Source organism: Mixophyes fleayi, chromosome 11 (assembly GCF_038048845.1).
Source record: "Mixophyes fleayi isolate aMixFle1 chromosome 11, aMixFle1.hap1, whole genome shotgun sequence".
NCBI classification, from domain to species: Eukaryota; Metazoa; Chordata; class Amphibia; order Anura; family Limnodynastidae; genus Mixophyes; species Mixophyes fleayi.
In genome coordinates this window covers 70,994,320-71,019,046 of record NC_134412.1, presented here as the reverse complement: position 1 = coordinate 71,019,046, position 24,727 = coordinate 70,994,320, and the positions used below count along the sequence as shown (strand labels likewise).

At 40.4% G+C, this 24,727-nt stretch overlaps 1 protein-coding gene across 7 annotated transcripts in view; it reads right to left on the bottom strand.

The window, feature by feature from the left end:
* Positions 1 to 24,007, bottom strand: part of C11H1orf159 (chromosome 11 C1orf159 homolog) — a 29,800-nt gene extending 5,793 nt beyond the window's left edge. Inside the window, exons 1-9 of one of the 7 annotated variants that reach the window (XM_075191519.1) lie at positions 23,913 to 24,007; positions 17,878 to 17,972; positions 17,392 to 17,510; positions 16,531 to 16,635; positions 14,492 to 14,615; positions 14,280 to 14,352; positions 10,703 to 10,772; positions 4,072 to 4,173; positions 452 to 517 (exon numbers count right to left, since the gene is read on the bottom strand). In XM_075191519.1, coding sequence (XP_075047620.1) covers positions 452 to 517; positions 4,072 to 4,173; positions 10,703 to 10,772; positions 14,280 to 14,351 — 310 coding nt within the window. In that variant the 5' untranslated portion in view covers position 14,352; positions 14,492 to 14,615; positions 16,531 to 16,635; ... (1 more) ...; positions 17,878 to 17,972; positions 23,913 to 24,007. The other 6 variants (XM_075191517.1, XM_075191518.1, XM_075191523.1 and 3 more) reach the window with 6 other exon arrangements.
* Between the last annotated feature and the right edge of the window lie 720 nt (positions 24,008 to 24,727).

Genomic DNA, 24,727 nt, shown 5'->3' with positions numbered 1-24,727 from the left:
GCTCTCCAAGTTAAGCTCGCCACACAAGTAGCGACCCTGCGTTCAGGTCTCACAGTCCAATATAACCACACATTACTTGTTTTCACACACTTATCATATTGTGATAAGCTAATTACACACACAAACAAGGTAAGTGTATTGATCTCCGCTGATCATTAGGTTAGAGGTAAGCCAAATCTGAGCAATACTGTGTTTTGGGCTTACTCGTTGTACCTGGTTTCCCCAAGCAAATAGAAACCACCCCTACACCTCACCACAAAACACAGTGGTGGTCTACAGAATGTTCTCTGGTAAGAGGAAGCCATAATACACAAGTGTTTATTCCAGCCACAAAGTACGATTATGTCCTATAGGACCACCCTGGTTGCACAACCAATGACTGACTATGCCTCCAACTCACAAGAAGTAATTCAGCAAGAAAACACAAAGAATATAGAACTTTAACACTTACTCAAGTGATGAGGAACAGGCGGGGTTAGGCTGATATTCGTATGGATTTCCAATGCATCAGCGGTAACTAACAAACAGCAAAAGCAAAACATGCTAGAATTAATGCTTCAGTAAATAAAACCACCATCTTGAATGTGTCAAAGATATTTCAAATTATGGATTATTAAATTTGCAATAAATAAAAGTGTACACTTAATATCCATTTTCCTGATAATTGCAGGTGAAGGATGGTGATTGTGTGCAGGAAAGAGGTTGCATGTACTTTGTTTTGCACACGTAGCATATAATGGATTAGCTTTCAGTCACATGAATGCATTTTAAGGTCACAGTTCCAAACGGTGTAGTCGGGGGTCCATACGCCACAGTTTGTGTATGCAGCCACACAAAGATTTCAGTGGGCCCAACACATACACATGATGGAATAAACTATTTTGTGAACTGAACAGTGAAGTGTAAGTAACAAGATGCCTCAAAAGTGCACATCTAGTGAAACACATGCAAGTCTGCTCCCCTGCTGTGGAACGATCTTTCTTTATTCAAGTCTATCAGTCCTCCTCCTAACTTCCTTGTCCTGGCTCTCTCCCCCAGTTAGTACCACCCTATTTGTGTCTCCCCCTTCCCTTTAGGCTGTAAGCTCTCATGAGCAGGGCCCTCTTTCCTTGTGTGTTCCTTCTACTATTCCATCACCCTCTGTACCTCTTGGCCTGCTTCCCTAGCCCTGTTTTCTTAAGCTTCGGCCTACTTCTCGCTGATTTCTACCATCCCTTTCACTATCTGCCCCAGGGTTTATCTGATTTGCTTTACCCTGTCACCTGTGTTTGTATCATGTGGTCTTGGTTCTGTTGTCTGTATATGTAATGTACGGCGCTGTGTACCCTTTGTGGCGTCTTATAAGTCAAAGACAATATATTATTATAAATAATAGTCTTAAAGCTGCATTTAATTCCTCTCTAATTCACATTCATTTGTAACCAACAAGCAGCATCAGTACCCATTTTATGTATTGGACAAAGTCCAAAGAGCCCGTATTATTTCTGGGAGTTGAAGGTATCAGCAAATCAAAGAGCAGATAGTGGTGCCCTTCTCTAATATTGGCGTTGTCCCAGCATATTAGACTCAAACTGTCCCTAGCAGCAAGCTCAAACCAAACACTGTGTTCAGAGAGACCTGAAGTTACACACCAACAGTCTGGATTATCTTGTAAACACCAACATTATCCAAACTCCTTAACGAATCCATGTCGGAGAAGTCTGGTGACCGTGTTAGAGCTACAGTACTGTTGTCACATTAGTTTAGGAAAACAAGAGCTACATAGCTGTAATTAAAGTCTGTAATATGAAGTAAGGGTTATGTAGTCACCAGCAACCCCTGATGGATGTTGTTGATGTTCCAGAAAGCAGCAAACAGGAAATATTTTCAAAGTGTCCAGTTAGTCATTAGTCGGTCTCCCAACAGAAAAGCCACACCGAATGCTGGTTCCCTTCCCATATGAAATGTCCTGCATCACCATATGAAATTGGCACCCATGAAAATCCGTTTTTGTGCCATGAGTCCTTTTAAACAGTCCCTCATCAAAACATTTTATTTACTAGTGGAAAATGACCATTGTGTAATTAGGATGAGGCTACTTTTTGTATCTAAACTTGAAAACTTCCCAAGAGCTCATGCAGACATGCGCCAGGAACACAGGACTGTACATCTTGCTTGTTTACCATAGTAAAAATCTACTATGTATTATCTATCCTGTGTTTCGAAACATGTGCTGTAATGGGCTGCAGGGCTGACGCATCTATAGAACGCTGGTCTAGGAGTGTAAGCCTCTCACACAACTATACTGCCGGATGTGGAAGCAACAAAGAACAGCATATTCTGAGATATACACAGCCACTTACCATGTCAATTCAACAGACACGTCTGCACAGTACAAAATAAACTCATCAAAGCATGACTCTCTAATAAACTGCATACTATAACACTTTACAATGTTTTCCCCTTAGATTTCAGTGGGAAATAAATGTGCAAACAAGATAATACTCCTTTTTACGACTTACTCAATTAAAATGATGAATTAACATTGTACAGGAATACTTTCAGTATTTCACAGACCAAGAATTTACTGGTGTTTATTTACTACATATGCAGAATTCTTACTAGATCAGCACAGCATGGTATACACGCCGAGTATTCAGAAGAACAAGGTGGACAGGTTGTTTAAATAAGCAAACATTTTGCAGAAACATTATCGGTATACAAATGATCAGAAAAGATTTGTGTGATATTACTGTCAGTTGCCCCACCCAACTCCAAGCGTCCTGTCCCCTACCAATCTGCAGGTCTGTATAAGACATCTACTTCGTTTTAGAGATCTAGACCTATTTGTAAACCTCAATCAAATCAGTGCATGATAGCTGGACATCTAAAGAGGGAAGGTGCATTCATGCGGTCACTTTAGGAGGGAACAACCGACCCTGGACTCGTCTCCAACACAATATGGAAGACCTGACCGAAGGTTCTACAGCACTCTGCACTGTGCATATTGGGCCCTCCTTTTAGAAGCCACTCTCAGACATCCCCTCCAGGCACAGAAGGGCATCTGGGGAGAACGAGCACTCACTATGCTGATAAGGGTAGTTTTAGAGATCTTGAGTTGGTAAATGTCTGCTAATTAGTTGAGGGCGCACTAGCACAGTTGCCTGCCAAATCTCAGTTGTGTTCACTCAGATGAACTTTTAATAAAAGGACTTAAATTATAGTCTGCAAACATTTTGCTATAATACAATTATGAACAATACTGTCAAGATTGCTGGCACCATCTTGTGCCATTACAATAACATTAAAATATACATTTTCTACATCAATTACTTATCTATATATAAGAAGTTCTCAATTCTTTTATTTTCAAACTGTCCAAATATCATTAGCTTTTTGTAAGTTAGCAATATAAAGCTATTTTTATTTTGCAAACTATTATTGGTCAGACAGAAGATGACCCCCCTCACAGTACTGGGGTCATGGGTTCAATTCTGTCCCATTAATGTGGAGTTTGTATGTTCTCCTTGTGTTTGTTTTTGGAGCGTTTGAGGAAGCCCGCGCACGCACGCACACACACACACACACACACACACACACACACACACACAGGTAGACTAATTGGCATCTGGAAAAATGGTGTGTGGGGTAGGGAATATCGAATATAAGCACTAATGGGGCAGGGATAGGTGTGAATTATAACATGCTCTATACAGTGTTGTGTAATGGGATTGGTGGTATATAAATAAAACGAGTGTAATAGTAACCTGTGGAACACCTGCAGTGAAACAGAACAAAACAGCCAACACCACCTTGTCAGGTGGATTGACATGTCTATTTAAGTGTTAGGGAACAGTGTAATGTCGACACTCCTGTCTAACTGGATGCACTGCTTCAGCAGCCACATGCAGCATAAGAACAGACTGATGACAGTAGTGTCAGAGGCATCTGGAGAGAAATACATTGGGAAATGATAGGGCTGAGGGTGCAAAACAAACACCCGATTACAACAGTTTATTATTGGGGAAAAAAGAAAAGAAACATGTGCATCCCTTAGGTACTACATGCAACATGTGCTACTGATTGACTTACTGTTCCTGCACTCTGTCAGATTCTGCGGGATTTCCAAGCTTGTTTCATTAGCACATTTAATGCAGGAAATGCTTCCGTTACTAGTCCATACACGATAACACCCTAGTGTAAATAAACACAACAGTTACAGGATGTTAAACACATCAGGAATCATTTACTATAATTACTAAGGTTGCTGTTCAGAGTCTTACAAATTCCATAGATCAGACATTGAAAAAAAAGTTAAAAACCATGTATATATATTGTAAGGAAGCATCTTAAAGATTGCAAGCTCTTCTGGACAGATGACACTCTTAATGTACACACGACCAAGATATTATGTATAAAGCTTATTTGTCTCTATAATTTGCAGCAGGATATGGTGACTAACACGACATAATACACACTACCTGACTTTGTTTTCTGCTTGGCATTTCCATGCCAAGCAGAGAGTGCATCATTGAAAAGCAATCCTGCACTCATGAGCCCTAACAAAAGGTGCAACAGTCTAAGAAATTCTCTAAAATCTGGCATGCATCATGCTCTGAAAATGCAGTAAACACAAGCACTGACTCAAAGGGCTTCCACCTTGACTTCATTGTTTTAAATACCTACTACTGTAAGATGCTGTTGCACATGGAATGGTAAATAGTTTACACCATACTTGTCCACTCTCCCAGACTGTCTGAGAGACTTCTGAATTCAGTTCTCCTGGGAGAGAAGACCATTCTCCCGCAATCTGCCCACTAATGAAGTGGGAGAAGATGGGACCTCCATGAAGGGGTTACAAGGCCATTTCAAAACAGTGTGAATTCAATCATTTTACAGAGATTTACAAATTGAGAACACTGCAGAGAGTTTCCCAACCTCCCAGAAGTAGAGATGTTCACTGACCCCTGTGTTTTGGATCTGGATTAACTTTGCGTTTTGGTAAAACCGCCCTTGCGTGTTTTAGATGCCGATTTTTTTTGCTAAAAAAATAAAATCACATAATCTGGCTTTTTTTTATCCTTACATTAACCTCAACAACATTAATTTCCAGTCAATTTTTGTCAAGAACACTGCTACCCCCTGTTTCTGTATGAGCAATGGCTCCTGGGAGGGAGGGAGGTACTTATGGAATCCAGAACCTGTGAGAATAGACAACGCAACAATGACATTTTGCCTCTATTCAGATGCGAGGATGCGCGAAAGTAACGAGCCGGCTCGCGAGCCTACTCGGATGCCCAAAATTCGGGTGGGCTCGGTTTTCAGAAAACCGAGCCTGAGCATCTCTACCCAGAAGTAGTCATCCCAGCAAGTTAACATAAAGATCAGGCCAAATAATGCTCCAAGAAAACCCAAAAACTAAATCCAGGGATCCAGAGAAAATAAAAAAAACAGAAAAACAAAACAAAACACATTGCAATAGGGTTTAGGTTTGGAAAGCAACATCTAAGCAAAACACAAGAGCTCTGGAACAATGTCTTCTGAACAGACAAGACCAAAGTGGAGATGTTTTGTGATAACCAGAGAGCGCACCACCCCAAGATCCTTATACCAACCAATCATATTGGTGAAAGGAATATGATTGGAGACTGTTTTGCAGCCACCTGGATCATTGAGGTCAACATGAGCTCCGAATTAACATCAGAATACTGAGGAGGACAATGTGAGGCAGACAGACAGTGGACCATCCTACAATGATCCCTTGCACAGCAGCATCTACAACTGACTGGCTAGAGACAGAAAATAATCTAGGTTTAGAAATGGACAAAACAAAGTCCAGGAGGTGGATGTATTAAGCCGAGAGTTTTCCGGTGGGTTTGAGAAACCAATCAGATTCTAGCTATCATTTATTTAGCACATTCTACAAAATGACAGCTAGAATCCGATTGGTTGCTATAGGCAACATCTCCACTTTTCAGAGCTGCAGGGAAAACTCTCAGCTTGATCCATTTACCCCCAGATGTGAATCCCATAAAAATGCTGTGGCAGGAAGATAAAAGCTGTGCATAAGCAAACAACTCAAAAAACAATTCGCAAAAGCAGTGCTGTAGAGGAGAAGGGGAACCAGATTCTTCAGTTACAGTATATCTGCAACACAGATCTGATTTTAATGCACTTGTGTGGATAATAAACCAGGAGGTAAGTAACCAGAGCTAATGCTTTGCAAAGAGGGAGCACCGAATTGTATTTACGTCCAGGCAACGTCAACTATGAAAAGCAGACATTGCAACAACTAAACTATTCTGTCTGCTGCTTACACCCTACATACCAAGTAGAAATACACCCCATTCCTTACTCAGCTAGGCTCTAAGGATTATGTCATTTGATACGCCACCTGTAAACTGAATGGATTTTGGGTGTGAGCCTCAGACAGAACACATGCTATTAAAAGAACATGACTGCTTACAACGTTCTAGGGCTTATTCCCACGAGTGAAAACACATAACAAATGACATTCCTTAGACAAGTATTAGGGATAGATTTTTAAACACACCTTCCATGTGCTGCGATTTTTACCAATACAATCTATTACGCTGCTAGCAGGCATAAATGCACAAGAAACTGGTCACGCAGCATTGTAAACGTGGTGTTCCATCACAATGCAATAGTGGGAATGACACCAACCACTCTTATTGGACTTTAATTTTTTAAAATAAGATTTTTGTTTGTCTATTAACGAGCTGAACAGCACAAAATAAGCTTAATAGTATAGCTGAGCATATATTTTATTTTTTAAAGAAAAACAACACACTCAGACCTATTCCACTAGCATAAAATGCTAGTGTAATAGGTCTATTCACACTCATTTACATATAATGTTAGTGGACAAAGCTGTAAAAAGGTATAAAAGGAAGAAAAAAATAAAATAAAAGTCACTAGATTTTGGATGGGTTTGTCGATCTAGGGTCATCCTTCGGTTACTGGACTGCAGCCAAGCACAGATTGGCAGTAAGGGTTGTGGGGCAAACACCATAAGAAGCTCAGTGTGTAGTGAATGTGGCACCTAACTGAGCAGAAGATGCAGCCATCCAAACAGTTGCCCTGTACAATATCCAACCTGATCATCAGCTTAAACATCTTGATAGCCATAAACGTGATGTTTACATGTTGCAGGAATGTTATTTTCCTTTCTCTAGCTCTTATAGATATCTGGTTAGGCAGTGGTCTTATGAGCCCTTCTATTGGTCTGTGGGGAGGGACCAAGTCTGCGGGGGTCGCCATACTTATCAGGGGAAGCCTCTTCACACTAGATTCCGTTCTTAGATAGCTCTTGGGCTGGTGAGCCTATCACGCCAACCTGTGTGTGCATTCCCAGGTAAGAATGAGCATTTGGAGCTTTTCCAGACCCTGCAGGCCCAGCTCGTGACCACCAGGGCAATAGTAGTGGGCAGTAGTGATGAAGCCACCCGGATGGCTCAGTGCGTTCCTGGATTGACTTTGTGTCTAACTCGAGAGCAGTGAGGCAGAATAGGCATGTTATGGTTCCCTGCTTCTTCTCAGACCACAGGGCCATTCTCTTCTAGGGGGTTCGGGTCCACAGTTTTCCTCCTGGCCCAGGCTCCTGGAAATTGAATTGTTCTCTGCTGGAAAGGGAGGATGTGCTGGAGGAGCTGAGGGATGCCTACATCACATGAAAGAATGAAAACCTTTTATTTTGATTGTATGTCTGATTGGTGGGCATATGTTGAGGTCAAAATTCACAGTTTCATTCAGGCTAAAGGTAGACAACAGGCGTGTGAGGAAGAGAAACTTCAGGAGGCTGCAAAGACAACTGCAGTTCCTGCTGGATCTTCAACTTAATAGTTAGGATGTGAAAGATGATCTGGTTGAGTCCAAGGAGGGACTGAAGAGGCACTTCGAGGAGGAGTCCAGGCGCATCATTTCCATTCCAAGGTAGAGAATCTGGAGAAGGTTGAGAAATGTAACTTTCTTTTTCAGAAAACTCCACTCCAGCCACACTCCCCTGAAAGGGGAAAGAGGGCGTCATGGGAGTCGTCACAGACTACTACAGCAACCTCTAATCCCCTAAAACAGTGTTGGCTAACCTGTAGCACTCCGGGTGTTGTGAAACTACAAGTCCCAGCATACCCTTCCAGCAATAAGCTGCTATATATTGGCAAAGCATGTTGGGGCTTGTAGTTTCACAGCACCTGGAGTGCCACTTGTTAGCCAACACTGCCCTAAGCCCATTGACACAGATGCAGCCGATTCATTCCTGTCAGGTTTCACTAATACTACTGATCCTACAGGTAAAGAGTCCCTCTCTGGCATTGACAGAACTGCTCTCCCTCGCTAAATCTTGTAGGACCCCAGGCAGTGATGGTCTCCCAGTGGAGCTCTATGTAGCGCTGTGGGACCTCATTGGCCCAGACCTGCTAAAGCTGAAAGAAGAGATGGCGGTGGAGTGCAGAATGCCTCCTTCTCTGTATAAGTGCAAGGGGGGAGAGATGTGACCTTAAAATTGGAGTCTCATCTCTCTCCTGAACGTGGACTACAAGGTCCTCACCAAGGTACTAGCCAACAGGCTAAAGGTGGTCATTAGGCAGATTGTTCATCCAGATCAGACTTGCGGCATTCCTGGTCAGGGGATTGCAGATAGCCTTGTGCTGCTGAGCGACAGTTCATTACATCAAAGATCTCCAGGCACATGTGGCTCTGGTCCATCTTGATCAGGAGGCCTTTGATCATGTTTTTCATGATTTTATGCGTAGGATCTTGCGTAGGTTTGGCTTGAGAGAAATGTTTTGTTCATACATTAAAATGATGTACCTTGACATTTACAGCTCTGTGTTGGTGAACGGATGGAAGACTGACCCCCTTTTCACTCGTGTCTGGGGTCAGGCAAGGCTGCCCTCTTTCACCTCTTTTTGTTTGTTAGTATAGAGCTCTTTGCAATGTGCATCAGGCAGAATCCAGAGATAAAAAGGCATCACCACACCGCGTCCAGATTGTCTAGTGGCCAAGTGCTTGCTCTACATGGACGACGTCACTGTCTTCTGCACTGACCAGCATTCAGTGACAGCTGAAGTTCTTGCAGGTCTGGACAAGTGCTGAGTTTCAGGGGCAAAAGTCACAAGTCAGAGGCGATGTTCTTAGGGCAGTAGCATCTCATCCTCATTTTATGGATTTCCTGGGTCCCAATTGAGACAATTCAGGAGGCCTGGCACTTTATGAACTACTTTAAGGACGCTATATGGCTTGCCAGGAATTGCCTTATCTTGAAAAGGGAGAAGAGGACCATCCAGGACTGTCACATGCTGACCCACAGCATGCAAAAAGATTATAACACCCTTAACAGAGGAAGAGGATTGATTGTTGTCTCCCTCTTCTCCTTCGCCCCCTATGAGTTTTTTTTTATTAAAGCTTTGGGCTTGTGTCTCCCCCTCTCTTACCCCATCCAATCCATTCCATCACTGTTTGAAGTTTTGCTGAAATGTCTTGGCTTAATTTATACACCCTCCCGTATATTTGTGTCTATCCTCAATAAAGCTTCGGGCCTACCCCTTCATATCCATTGCTTATTTGAATCAGATTGAGTTTTGCATGGTCAGTGCAGTACATGATGTATAGTGTAGAATGTCATATCTTGTACCTTATGTCTTGTATTGTGCTAAAACTATGAATGATTATGTTTCACAGTGTATTGTGCTTTCAGCTGCGCTGCGACGCAGTATGAATGTAATGCATCGTATGTTTCTCGTACCTTTATATAAAATAAATAAATATACCTTTTCAATCAAAAATCAGCTTAAACATCTAAGACAGGCTGCAGTCCAAGATCCATCACCAAGATCTTTTGGGGATGTGTGAACTAGTGCTGAATGATGGCTAGAATCCAGGAACAGTGTAGGGACATGGGGAAGGGGTACACTGGGGGAGCTACTTAATCATCATCTATTTATATAGCGCCACTAATTTTGCACCGCTGTACAGAGAACTCGTTCACATCAGTTAAAAAGTCTTAAGAGTTCTAAAACTTTCGAAACTACTAGGCAAGCACTGTGATAAAAAAGGAAGTGTACGTGGTAATTGGAGTACATGTGAAAGTAAAACCACAAATTCTAATCAAACAGGCAAAACGTTTAATATGTAGTTAGAATGTAGTGTACTATGGAATTAGAAAAGGTCAGAGTGGAACTAAACTTTAACACAATATATCCAGGGGACACTATCTAATCAGCCTCTGAACGGAAGAACAACTGTTAACTTTAATCATTCAGAAGTTGCTCAGCACACTCATACTTCTGTGAATGGTACAGCCACTGACTTGAATCACCTGTCCTGTTATCAGAACAGTTTACTACAGGTCATGATTTTAAATGTATCTCCAGTTAAATATTCTGAACTTGTACTGAAAAATGCACTGTACACGGACCAGTACTACCCATCTCAATATCCCAGAACTAACACTGCACTTCTCCCGCAAGCCAGATACCTAGTGCCCCGGTCTTCACAACAAGTTAGATGGATTTTCTGATAAATAAAACACATATTAAAGCAGTGCACACTTAATGAGGAATTATATAATGAAATATTGCCATCACACAGCTTTTACACTTATGCAACAGTCTGTCATTAAAAACAAATTAAGACAGTCAATCTGCAATTAAATATAAGCATATTGCATCAGACATTTGTGGGCTACCAGCCTGCTCATAATTACCTGGACTGCATCTTTGGCCCATAGGGCAGGAGTCATTTAAAGCCAACCTCTCACTACAACAGTCGGATACCTAATACAAGCAAATAAATGTTAGAACAAAAGAGTAAAACATGAAAGTTACAGAAATAAAGAAACAAGTCTATGCCAAGCCACGTACACTACAAATTAGATCACAGATATCTTTAGGTATGGACGGGGGATAAGATTAAACTTACTGCTATTCTTGCTCTTCCACTTTGTGTATTTTAATCCCATCTGGATATAAATACCCTTTGCTTACAAGTTGTGTAATTAAAGACTAATTCGGCATTTATACAAACAATGTGCAAATTGCAATAGTGTGTAGTAACCCATAGCAACCACAGTTAATATACTGCCTGCATATTATATTCCCTACCACAAGGACACACACATGCAGGTTAATTTAGTCAGAAGGCAATTAACCTATCAATATGTTGCCTAGTGGAAACCAAAGCATGGTCCCCGACTAGAATACAAAACATGACCCCAGGACTATGAGGCAGTAATGCTAACCACTGTGCCACCCTGTTGGATTGGTACAGTACAGCAATTGGTTACAGTAAGGTGTGTTCTACTTACAGTACGTGTTACAGAACCGGTTTCACTCCTCTAAGGAAAGAATACATTGACTGACAGTTGTACTTTAGTGCAGGTTTTTCAGAAACTCTAGGAATTAGGGCGGACAGGTTTCCATTTAGTAACTGGAGTCACCTGTTATATTAAATCAATATGACTAATCGTCCCAATATTATACCTTAATGTTAAGGTACATTTGTGCAAACAACGCACAAGCAATACATTTTCAATTGACATATTTAGGGTATGATTGTGGGATACGAAGTCCATTCGGAGAGCTAATAAGTAACGTTGCGATCAATGCATTGTTGGACATCGAAAGTAATGTAGAACGTTTAGTCCTCCCCAGTGTGTGTGTGCTTGTGGGGAACTAGACATGTCCAGACAATAACAAAGATACAGACATTGAATACTATGCCTATCGTTTACCAATGATATCACTTAAATATAGGAGGTGTAGAGTTACACCATTGTTTAGTTTGTGAGAACATAGCATTACACTATGCAGATATAGCTTATCAGTCACTTGACAGATTTCTTACAGGGACCTTGGTAAAAGCGAAAAGACCCAATTATACAGAAAATGTGACTTGTGTAGTAATATGTTATGTACGTAATTACTTTGTTGTTCCACAATCTAACAACTTTTTTTGTACACAATCTGCTTTGATAACGTCCTACTTGCACTTTTCCTTTACAAGTCTGTGTAAACCCTGCCTGAGCAAACTTCATTAACCTTAAAGTTGCACTAGCAAAAGGTGGGAACACTTGTTCACCACTTTAAAATGGTTGCAGAACCTGGGTATAGAAGCAGGACCAACGAGAAGCCTCAATGGTCCCAATTGCATCTTCTCTTTGGTCTCATCTCCCTCCAAAACATTACAAGCCCTGGTTTTCAGCAGGGACTGTAAGACCATCAACGGAGCCACGGCAAAACGGCTGCACAGAGCAGACCCCCGAACTCCAGGGATGCGGTGGAGCTGTAATACACCGCTTTACACCTAGGTGGCAGTGCAGATTTTTAAGGCGCACAGTCACCAACATGTAGGGACAGCCAATGTATGTGCTGAACCGTTGTACATTGGAATGCAGGCCTATTAATTGCAAAGGAACAAGTGACATTGCTGAATCACAAATGGTTCAACAAGAAATGTATCAGAAATGTAGTCACCTTATTTATTTTCACTTTATTGACCCATAAAGTGTTTCATTAATAATATGCCTATAAGCACACTAAAATTACTAAGCAGCAGAATAATCATTTGCACAATGCCATCAAGACATCAGGATGCTTCTCATGATGTAGTTGACTGAATGCCAATAAAATTGTACGTCTAGAAAGTTAGACCTCAGGGCTTCTCGTAGAAAGGTCCTGAGGACTGGTTTTGGGGATTATCCTGGATTAGTCATCAACATCTGTGCGCATGAAAAATAAAATACGGATACAGAGAAAATGTTTTAGCACCCAGCTTGCCATGAATGAACGCTTATAAACTTAAAGTATAAAAAGGATTAAATTGGACTGAAATTACACTGTGTACCTTAGATCTACACCCAAGATACAGGTCAATCAGTGTGATGCTATAGGTGTGCACTGGTGAAGACAAAATTATTTTTTTACTCGGCTCATCCATTTCAACTCATTTGGGATGTGCAGATTCCAAGCAGTCTAGTTTTTTTTAACTAGACCGTCTCCTCTTCCAGTATACCTTTATCTCTCTTGTCCCACTCACTCTATTCTGCACTTCTAATGATCTGGTGCTAGGTCACTTCAGAATTAATTGAGTTTGGGGCAAACTCCCCCACTGGCTCCTTATTCAGGACCCTTCCCTCAGTCCATGCCATAATACACTGCTCATTTGCTCATGGGCAGCATGATGGCTTAGTGGTTAGCACTTCTGCCTCACAGCACTGGGGTCATGAGTTCAATTCCCGACCATGGCCTTATCTGTGTGGAGTTTGTATGTTCTCCCTGTGTTTGCGTGGGTTTCCTCCGGGTGCTCCGGTTTCCTCCCACACTCCATAAGCATACTAGTAGGTTAATTGGCTGCTATTAAATTGACCTTAGTTTCTCTCATTCTGTGTGTGTGTGTTAGGGAATTTAGACTGTAAGCTCCAATGGGGCAGGGACTGATGTGAGAGTTCTCTGTACAGCGCTGCGAAATCAGTGGCGCTATATAAATAGCGAATGATGATTCACTCCCTGATATCACCCCTGCTCCACCTTTAAAGCCACACATCCTGCAATGGGCCTTGCCCCCCTTTCGATTCTACTGAAATATTGTGCTTTATTATAGAAGGTAATCTGAGCAGAAGACAGATTTCCTTAAAACTGAAGGAAGGGTCAACAAGCATTGCTATGTCAAAGAAAAATGTAATTTGGAATTTAAAATAAAATATGTCTTTATTGACATACATATAGTGTGGAATAAAATATTGTAGACTAGCAGTTTACCAGCACAGAACAAATGGCACTTGAACGCAAAGGAGAAGTCGCTAGACATGAGTTGTGCGTGTGGTATGAAGACACTGCCACTGTCATAGAGGCCACTACGGTAACAATTTGTGCCATGTGGCTTCAAGTAGAGCACACTTAGTCCGGTACTGATGTACAGCAACATAAGGGCTCCAATCAACAGCAGCAGATTTACGGAGGTATTCCTGGAGGGTGGAGGAACTCCACGGGGTAGCTGGTGAAAAACTTTACAATATTTAATGGAACTAGTTAAGCTTAATAATTTGAGAGCTTTCCCTTTAGGATTAAAGTGTTAAAACTACATTTTCATAGATATGGTGTGACCTGGAACTATTGACAGCCAATCTAAAAGTGGTCAGTTCATTATTAAGGAGGGTAATATGGATTAATACATTATGCTGAAAACTGGAGAAGATGTCATTATACTGTAGCAGTCACATGTCCCTCAGTTTATAGCATCTATCCTATGAGGTTTACAAGGTCAGTGCGCAGAATGATACATACCAAAGAGTTCACAAGTTCTCCCATGGAATCCACAATAAACTTGCCCAGGAGAATAACACAGGGCACAGCCATTCTAACACAAGAAAATCGGTGTTAAACATGTGCTGGTAAGCAGTAGAAAAAGAGCACAGATACAATAGGGATATTCATAGTCTTAAAAAGCTATAATATAGTAATTTAACGCATTACTACAAGAGTAAAACACCATTTACCTTGGAGCTAAAGCCAAAATCTTCACCCAAGCATTTTTATGCCAACTGAGGTTTTTTTGGGCTGGTTGCTATGTAACCAGGGAAGTTATCAGTAAGCTTCTGGGTGACTTTCACATGCAAGGACCTGGCATTAAAAAAAAAAAAAAAAAAAATCAATGCAGATGAACAGCTGATAATAAGAGTTTAAATCAGTGTGGCATGCTGTCTGCGAGTGACAGGGAGAGCACACTGCTGGCGTGTGCAGCACCAGACATAAAGGGCACACATACCAGTCAGACACATACAGCTGGATCATCTTTCTTTCTATTCAGGAAACTGAAATACTTTGCTATATGTTGTGTTAGGCAGATTGGGCCTAGTGGGGTTTTTCTAATACAATATATAAACAAAAATTTATCAGAATTAAAGTGATTTGTCACCATTTAGACATAGTAAATATTTGAAAAATATAATCAAGAGTTTTCGTACGAAAAGAATCCCATAAAACACTGACTCCATGAGCAGATTAACTAAACCTTCTAAAAAGGAACAGTGGAGGTGTTGTCCACAGCAACCAGGTTCTAGCCATCATTTATCTAGTATGTTCTAGAAAGTGAAAGTTAAAATCTGATTGGTTGCTATGGGCAACACCCCACATTGCCTTTTTGGATGTTTTAGTAAATCTACCCCCAAGTGTTAGAACTGCCTCAGAGAGTTACTTGTCTGCTGCCCCCGCTTTATAAAGGAAAATAAATGCTGTTTGACCTATCCCGCCTCATATTATTATTATTATCTTTTATTTGTAAGGCGCCACAAGGTTCCGCAGCGCCGTACACGGTACAAACAGTAGACTATACAGGGTAAAACAGTACAGAACAATAAACACAAAGTACCAATACTTCAGGGATGCCGGGCAGGCAGATACAGTAGAGACGGAGCGGAAGAACAGGTTTGGAGACAGGAGAGAAGAGGGGCCCTGCTTATACGAGCTTACATCCTAAGGGAGGGTAAACAAATCAGGCACAGAAGGGAGCCAGTGAAGCAACGGGGAGAGAGAAAGGGGGCAGGGGAGAAACAGAAGAGATGAGAGGTTAAGTGGATGGTTGGACCTATCCCGCCTCATACAATTGGTGTACATTTTATGTTTGCATGCAGAACTTACAGTGCACGCCTATACGACCATTTCACAAGATGACGGAAAGGCCTCAAATAATATCACTGGAGCACTATCTAGCACTTATGGTTGCTGGTTACTCATGATTGATGTGGCATGAACAACAAATGTGCATCTGACAAAATGGCTGCATCCACCATATGTATGTGAGCAGACAACTCTGGTATTTTTTTAGATAACCTAACCTTGGACATATATGCTGTGGGAAGCTAGTAGAGTTCCAATTTGGCAAGATACCTTTGTTACTAAATGGAACAGTGACCCCATCCCTTGAATAGCCATTTTCTGCAGCACAAAAGGCCATAGAGTGTCCATTTACTTTCTCTCTCCAATTAAGACATTTCTGCACACACCATTCTTCCCTGACCAATATATGCTGTTTTAAAAGAAAATAAAGACACCTGTACAAAATAAATTTAAAGCATACCTGTCACCTCCACACAGTTGAGGCATCAATTTTGTGGGTTGAATATTCATGAGAATACAGCCCATCAATTCACTAAGGACCAGTAGCTCATGCATATTAATTAGGTAGATTCTCGGTTCCGTTACCGGTTCCTAGTAAATGGACAAACTGTATACTGGGAGTATGGCAGCTCCGCAGCCTCTCACATCACATCTGTATGTAGATACACTTGCTGCCCACAGGGTCAATGGGAATAGCCAGTGCCACAGTGGGCAAGTCACAATAGCAAACGACCAGTCCGATTCATCTCAATCTGCTATATGGATACCCTGGCTACAGAGAACCATCAAGGGACAGCTATCAGAAAATCTCTGCAATAAGAGCCTTGGGCAAGGACTATAATTAGAAATAGAAGCAATTTTACACTTTCACAGAGGTCAAATATTTTGTAATCCCTCAGCCAAGAGCCGAGTTACGTACTTGCACAGTTCATAAATGATTGAAATGTCTGTTTACTGTACGCTCACTACCATCACTCGATGAGAGGATTGTAGCAATGGACACCAGAGTGCTCTCACTTGCCCGCTGCAATAAAAGGAGTAAGATAAAAGCTTATAGTGAAAGTATGTTATTAAGCAGGTTTTCAATCCCCGCAACCTTACGCTACTAGACTGTACAACAGTATACTTGTAACCAATAGCTGTCACAGGAACACAAGAAGTGAAGGTTTACTTGTATACTTACTGGTGTTTTATAAGGGGTCACACACTGGTGTGTTCCCCTCCCTGGATATTCTGAGGTGGGACTGGGGGATGAAATATGGGGCAAAATATTAAACCATGAGGCAGGAGGTGTCGTCAACTCATTGGTAATTAGGACTCGGAATTACGCGAGATTATAGAAGAATACACAATTTAAGAGCAGCATATTGCTCTTATCAAGTAACTGAAGAATGTTAAACAGTCCTCCATGTTAAGTATCTGAGTATGAAACATTGTTTTAATAATTATATATGCTATGAAAGCCAGATTACCGGAAAGGTTTATGAAAACAAATAAATGGAACTATTATTTTTTTTGTAATTCATATTTCATGTCTCTTATGTGCTGAATAAACAGGCCCTGCCTCAAAAAACATTTTGCTTGATTCTATACATCATACATACTGTAAGGTACAGGAACTATGTATGGTCTGCAACAGGGGGTAGACTTCATCTAAACAGACTAAAGCACCAGTGTAAACATGATGTGCAATATAATTTATTGCATAAGGAGACTTTTCTTTCGGAAGAAAACCCAAAACCAAAACAAACAAAAAAACTTTTTAAAGTGCAACACTCACCTCTCCTGAAGTAAAAATATTTGGCTTCTGAACACTCGGACAAATTGGTTGGACAACTCTGAAGCAAATAGAGACGACTACAGGACAAACTGTGGCTTCTTTTTGGGATCAGCAGTGTTCTAATCAGGGGGAGAGAAAAAAATAAAATGCAACATAAACAGCAAAATAAACACACATACACATGATCACAATGGATAATGTCAACATCATACTGACATTGCACAGGACTGCTTGGGTCAACTATACAATCAGAGAGCTGTTCTTAGGGCAGGTTTCACACATGTTAAAGTAAATATACTGGATCATCTTAAACCATTTCTAATGTTAAACATCCTCAGTGTTTGAGCATAGAACAGCTGTATAACTGTGGTTTAACAGTTCCCTTTTTTTTATTTATTTTTTTACAATTTTGTTTAAGAATACAAGTGAGTGTTTCAGACTACGCACCTCATGTTCTGCAATGTACAAGTCACTGGCAGAGCCTACCTGAGGAAACCTCAGTGACTGCAGTATATATGTTACTCACACTGCACTTCCTTCCTGCACACAGTGTCCGGATTAGATTGTGCACTTCTAGCAACCTGTAAATAAAAGCAGTAAATCTAAATGCGAGTCGGGAAGTATTTTTGGTAACTTGCAACTTTAAGGCTTTAACAGTTTAGTAAAAATGAATGAACACTAAACAATTATTCTGTCCCATCCTCCCCCCAAAACAATGAAGGTAACACCGAGGGCTAGGAAGAGGGTCAGGAAATGACAAGATAAATGGCTAAATAATGTTGTACAAAATAGTTACCAAGTCCGACCTAAATATATCAAAGTACAGGCTACATATCATCCGGTGAATTAAAAGGAGAAGGTCACGAGGGCCAAGATCAAATAAAATTCCATTACATATATGGACAGTCATTTGCTCCACTGAAAGTAGTAATTTTATTTTATTTTTTTAAGCAATGATGTTATTTGTTTGCAGAGTTGAACAGTTAGCATCTGAAAGACTTGACAAATTAAGCTAGGTACACACTACAGAATTTTCCACCAACTTTTTATGCCGATCGATTTTACATGCGATCGATGGTCCGATCGCTCGGTCCATGGACTGCATACACATTAGCCTTGTTTAGGACGATAAAGGGAAGAGCGGACATCCCTTTAGCAACTTTTTACAGCCATGTTGTCGTGAGCAATGACTGTAATTTCGTACTCACTGTTGTGGATTGGTCGGAAGTTTATACACACTACACAGCGGAAACGAGATTGGAACGAAAATATTAAACGGTACGGCCAACCATATGAGGCGACAATCGTCCATTTGGGCAGACTTTCCACCATCGTGTCACTGCACACACTGACCCGACTTTTGAACGAGCGGTCGTATGTCGGCTGATTTAGCAGATTATTGGATGAAAACTGTGTAGTGTGTACCCAGCTTTAGATAAGTGGTCAGGCACCCAACACTCCAACATCAAAAATATTTGCATTTGCAAAACTAAAAAAAAACTAATCTAAATGAATATAGTGTAGTAGTATTAGAGCCTCCCAAGTTGAAATACAAGTACACTGAATAAGAATGGTAGAATCCACTTTTAGCACATCGGTTCAGCATAATGGCAAGCAAAGGGTGAGGGGAGGGGAGGTTTATAGTAGGCAAACAAAAAATATTGGCTTATACTATGTAATGAACAGCATTTAGACAATTCTTTATTCAGCAAGATTAATGTTTCGTCCCTAATTAAACATTAAGGGAATATTCATAGTTTTAGCTCTCAATCACACTGTTGCATAATACAAGTAAACAGGTCTCAACCAAAAATAATATTGGGAATTGGGTGTGCGGTCCATAGTCACATAAGGCCATGCACATGGGACTTGTGATTGGCACTGGGAACAATTATCCTAATGGTAACTGCATTGTTTATGTTTTATGTCACCAATAACTTAAACTTCATCTTTCCGAAGCTGACAAAATGAAAGCTAGTCCATGGCCATCCAATACCTACACACAAACGGCAGCCATCTTATGGGTTCAACCAATTTTCATGTAGCTAATCAATTACTAACGACATTAGTACCATCATAACAATATGTTTATAAGTCACTGCAGAATCCACAGTGCCATACAATCAACAAAATATAAATAGAACAAAATAGCATTCGTAAAAATCAACATGAGATGAAACAATTGAAATCAATAGACAAAGCAACTATGTTAGAAGACAACTAGAAAAAAGGAACAACCTTCAAAGATGACAGAGACAGGAGGTAGAGGTGATGTTACAGGTTCATAATGAAATGGAAAGGAGTACACTTTAAAGTGGACCAGTCACTTACATAAAGTGCAAAGTGGAGGTATCATGTGGATCGGACCACCCATCAATTTGCAAGGAACCAGTAACATCACTAAGGTACTGCCTAATATTTATCAGATACTGGTTTCTAGCGTACTAGTAAGCTCCATACTCATGAATTTTATATTAAAATGCTTCTTATTTTTAAAGATACAGCTTTATTGATCTACTAATACTTTTGATATATTTGACCGTTTCTATCAAATCACCTCTGTTCCTTTTATTCTCTAATGTTCCCTGCAGCCCATTAACCACTATATGGGCAGCACGGTGGCCTAGTGGTTAGCACTTCTGCCGTACAGCATTGGGGTCATGAGTTCAATTCCACACCATGGCCTTATCTGTGTGGGGTTTGTATGTTCTCCCCATGTTTGCGTGGGATTCCTGCGGGTGCTCCGATTTCCTCCCACAATCCAAAAACATACTGGTAGGTTAATTGACTGCTAACAAATTGACCCTAGTGTGTGTGTGTGTGTTAGGTAATTTAGACTGTAAGCCCCAATGGGGCAGGGACTGATGTGAGCTCTCTGTGCAGCGCTGCAGAATTAGTGGCGCTATATAAATAAATGGTGATGATGATGATAATAGTAATAGTAACAAAATCTAGGACTGATTCCATGTATGTTGGTTCTCCAACTTATTGCTTCATAGATTCCCCACACAAGCAATGTAGAAAGTCGCTACTCCTAGGTGATTTAGCAATCTGAAGACTGCAGTCTCCATCAGGCATATTAAGATCTCTCATCATTGTCACCTCAACTTTTATTGGGATACCAGATTACCTCTTATTCTATCCAATTCCTCACATTACCCTGGTGGTCTACAAATTGCAGTATTAAAGTTGCTTTTTCTAATTATTTACTTATAAAATAACCCCATTTCACTACTCTTTTCTAAATAGGGTATAACCAGAAATAATAACTATATCCCAGTTATGATCATCATACCATGACTCAATAATAGGAATGAAACCTAATCTATGCCTTGTCATAGTTTTATTAGTCTAGGGAATTTAGTTCATGATGGAGTATTTTTAGAAATAGCATTTACACTGTACCTCAATTTCTTAACTTGTCACCAATACACTTTACATCTTCTTAAGGTAGACAGAGGAATCTTCCACTTTATTGGCCATCCCTTTCCTTAACTAGTTTAAATAAACACTAATGGAACTATCTGAGCTCCTCACTAAGAAGCTCTGTCTGCCTACTACCAGGATGTAAGACGTCTGTTTAGAACAATGTGTTTTCCTTCCAAATTCCACTCTTAGGACTCATAAATCCAATCCGCTCCCTTCTTGCACCAGTTCTTTAAATCAAGTGTTTAAGTGTCTGGCACACAGGACAACTTACCTTGGTTAATTGTACTTGGTTACTGAAAATACAAATTTTAGATAAAGTTTTTACAGGCTACAAGCAAATATATGTGACTGTGTTCTTTGCCTGTGCTCATGTTTTCTGGCCTGATCATGTCCCTAAAGACATCATACCATGTCTTCAATTAGATCAGACACACCCAAGAAACCAGGCCGGGTTCCAAAGCCGTTGTATAGTGAGAGAATGGGAACAAATGAACTTGAAGCATATTGATGTTTAAAAAGTGGCATCTGGCAATCCCATACCGCAGAGTTACATTTTTTAACACTCATGGAGACCTCCAATATCCTGGCAGTAGATATCAATGACAATGAAACTGTTCCTGGCCTGATTGCTGCAACCAGCCTCAGTTTTTGGGCCCTGGAATTCGTGAAACGGTGTTCAAAACTGCACACTGTGTCTACAATAGAAAAGTACTGCAATTCTAATATACAGTCAAACACCATGTGACATCATTAGGAATTTCCTCCTAGTAAAAGGGCAGATTTAAAAAAAACATACCCTAGAAATCCATATAATCTTGATAAAAAAGTACATAAATGATTCCCTATACTTTGAAGAACTAGACAGTAACCCAAGTCATTTTCAGTCATTTCTCTGACTATGTATAGTAGAAATGTGAGAAATTATGGACAAATACATTATTTGTGATTTCTATCTATTTTATATCTAACAATTGAACATAAAATAATATTTTTTTTTCAATATTGTACCAGACGAAACAATATTGAGACTCACAGAAAAATAAATTAGCTTGGATAGGTTAACAAAAGTTACAGGCTAAACCAGTGGATTCCAAACTTTTTCAGTTCAAGACACCCTTAGGGCTTCCATAATTTTCTCAAAGCACCCCTAAGCCAAAATAATTACCAAGTAGTCCCCCGCCTTGCTTTCCACTGGCCCTGGCCGAGGGACCCTTGTGAGATCGCCGAGGCACCCCAGGGAGCCTAGGCACACAGTTTGGGAACCACTGGGCTAAACTGTCTAAACTGTGCAAGTCTATGGATGAAGGTTTGATAGACATTTAAACCACCTTTGCTCTTGAAGGGGTTACATCTGGTAAAAAGAAAAGTATTAAGCGACAAACACAAACCGGTGGCTCTATAGCAAGGTAAATACTGCAAACCAAAGTACGATCACCGTTAGGGCCCTTATACATGCGTTTTTAAAAATGTTGCTCATCAAAAGTGTACACAAAAACAATCACCGCACCAAAAAAAAAAAAATAATAAAAAAAATCAATATACAAAACTGTACTTAGTCCACCATTTTAACTAAATATTAGTAGCGTGTCCTCATCAAAGCTAACCTGCAGCATAGAGTATTATATACTTAATGAGACTTCCCATAGAATTTCAATGTGCTTTACCAAGTGTCAATGCTTTTTGTACACTGCAGGCGATGTTAAAATTAACCTGAAACAAGCGCTTGGCAGACAATTTGCTTACAGGTCCATTTGCTTACATTATTTTTTGAACAATCAGCATCAAAGTGTGTTTAAAAGCTTTAAAACCATGCATTAAACACTTGTAATTAACACTCGAGTATACAAAGCGTTATGGAGCTAGTTAGATTTCTGCAACTGACTCTTATACAGACATCTCTTAAAACAGACAAATGCAGAAGTGAAATTAAAATAACAGGGTTAGCATGCCTCAATCTATCACAGTGGCCCATATTCCACTTCTCAAACAGTGAATGTGTTCTGGAATTCCTAACAGAAATACAGGTTAATGTATAAAATTTGTTATAATCCACAAAACATGCATTATGCCTTGAGTAGAGGATTACAAACCACTAATGCGCATGAGAAAAGCAGATATGTGTTTTAGCTCATCAATGCAAAAATATGAACTGGTACACTATGGAAGCAACCATTTTGTGGCCTAAAGTACTATCAAAAGGTCTGTCTACATTGCGTGCAGGCATCCAAGTGCACTATCAACTAATATTCAATAATTAAATAATCATAGGTATGAATGTTGCCCTTGTGGCATCTTATATGTGCTTTAATACTAGGGCCCCAATGTGTCAGTTTTCTTTTCTTAACGCAAAATTCTTTATTTTTTATCATTTAAAACTGATGATGACACCCAAGTTAACAGGTCAGTTGAAAGCAGTTGATGGAACGGTTTTAGATTATTTGGGACCTAAAGAGAAAGTACAGGGTGGATGTTATGGGTAGAGTAAATCTCAGGTCACATGTGTGTTCCAGTTTTCCTTTCTAAAATAATTGGAGATCTATTAATGATGTCCTGCTAATCAAAGGGTGATGATCATCAATTTCTGATTTTCCTGGTTGTTTTCAATTGCTATAAATTGTGTTTTATTAACAAATTATATTTATATTACCTTAACTCCAGACCATTTTATTGCAGTTACCTCACGGTAAAAATGAGTCAGGGTAGTAGTTCAGTTTTCTGTAATTTTTCTTTTTTACTCCTGTTTTGTTTCAGGAGTGTGAAGTTTAATTGATTTTGAACTCTGAGTCACATCCTCGCCCAGAGCCATGCATTACTAATGATTACTATATGCCATTAACAGATTATTAAGTAAACACACATTACTTCGACGTAGAATTTGGATAAAACCTCAGTTTAAGTTATTTTGCATCCTCACTACCTTACCTCCGCAGTGAGAAGTCAGACTTTCAGCCCCGCAGGCTCAGTTTCACCTCTATTGTATCGCTCTTATGGGATTTGTAGTCTCCCCAGCCCTTAACCTCATTAACCAACAAGACCAAAGACCTGTCAGTCAAACTACGCTTCCCATAATCCCCAGCGGGACCCTCGCCTACCTGTCTGTCCCTGCTCCAGGTAACAAAGCCGCTTTCAATCTCTTCTCCGCCTTTGAAGAGAATGGGCGAACACGCTCGAGTGGGTGGCGTGATGGGAATTGTAGTTCTAAACCCCCAACAGAAGACCTGGGCTTTGTAAGCGAAGGACTCGCATTCCCAGCATGCACCGCGCGAAGAAGAGGAAAGGACAAATTCAATGCGCACTTTGGTCGGGCGCCCAATGTTGCCGTTGCTAGGTTACCTAGACGCCTGATCTGCAGAAGAAACGTGTTGCTGCTGGTTGGAGCAGTCTGTGAAACGTTTAGCTATCACAGAGCTAAAGTGTCTTGTAGTTGGGCATGCTGCAACTTGTAGTTCCCCAGCCGCTGGATACTTACAAGTTTACCATAAATGGGTTTAACTTGGGAGCAATCTCTCTTAAACGTAAATGGCCTAAAAACAAATGCTTTAAAGGTTGTGGCATGTTTAGCCAATAGAAGAACATGCTAAATGTACAATAACACATCTTCAAAGCTGTCTCATATGGCAACAAGTCATTTAAGGCCCACCTATGTATGCCTTAGTGCAGTGTCGGCTAACCTGTGACACTTCAGGCGTTTGTGAAACTACAAGTCCCAGCATGCTTTGCCAATATATAGCAGCTTATTGCTGGAAGGGTATGCTAGGACTTGTAGTTTCACAACACCTGGAGTGTCACAGGTTAGCCAACACTGCCTTAGTGAATGCAGCAGCTTGAGTAAGAATTCACAAAGAATAGATAGTGGGACTGGTTTTATTCATACTTGCCAACTCTCCCTGAATGTCAGGGAGACTCC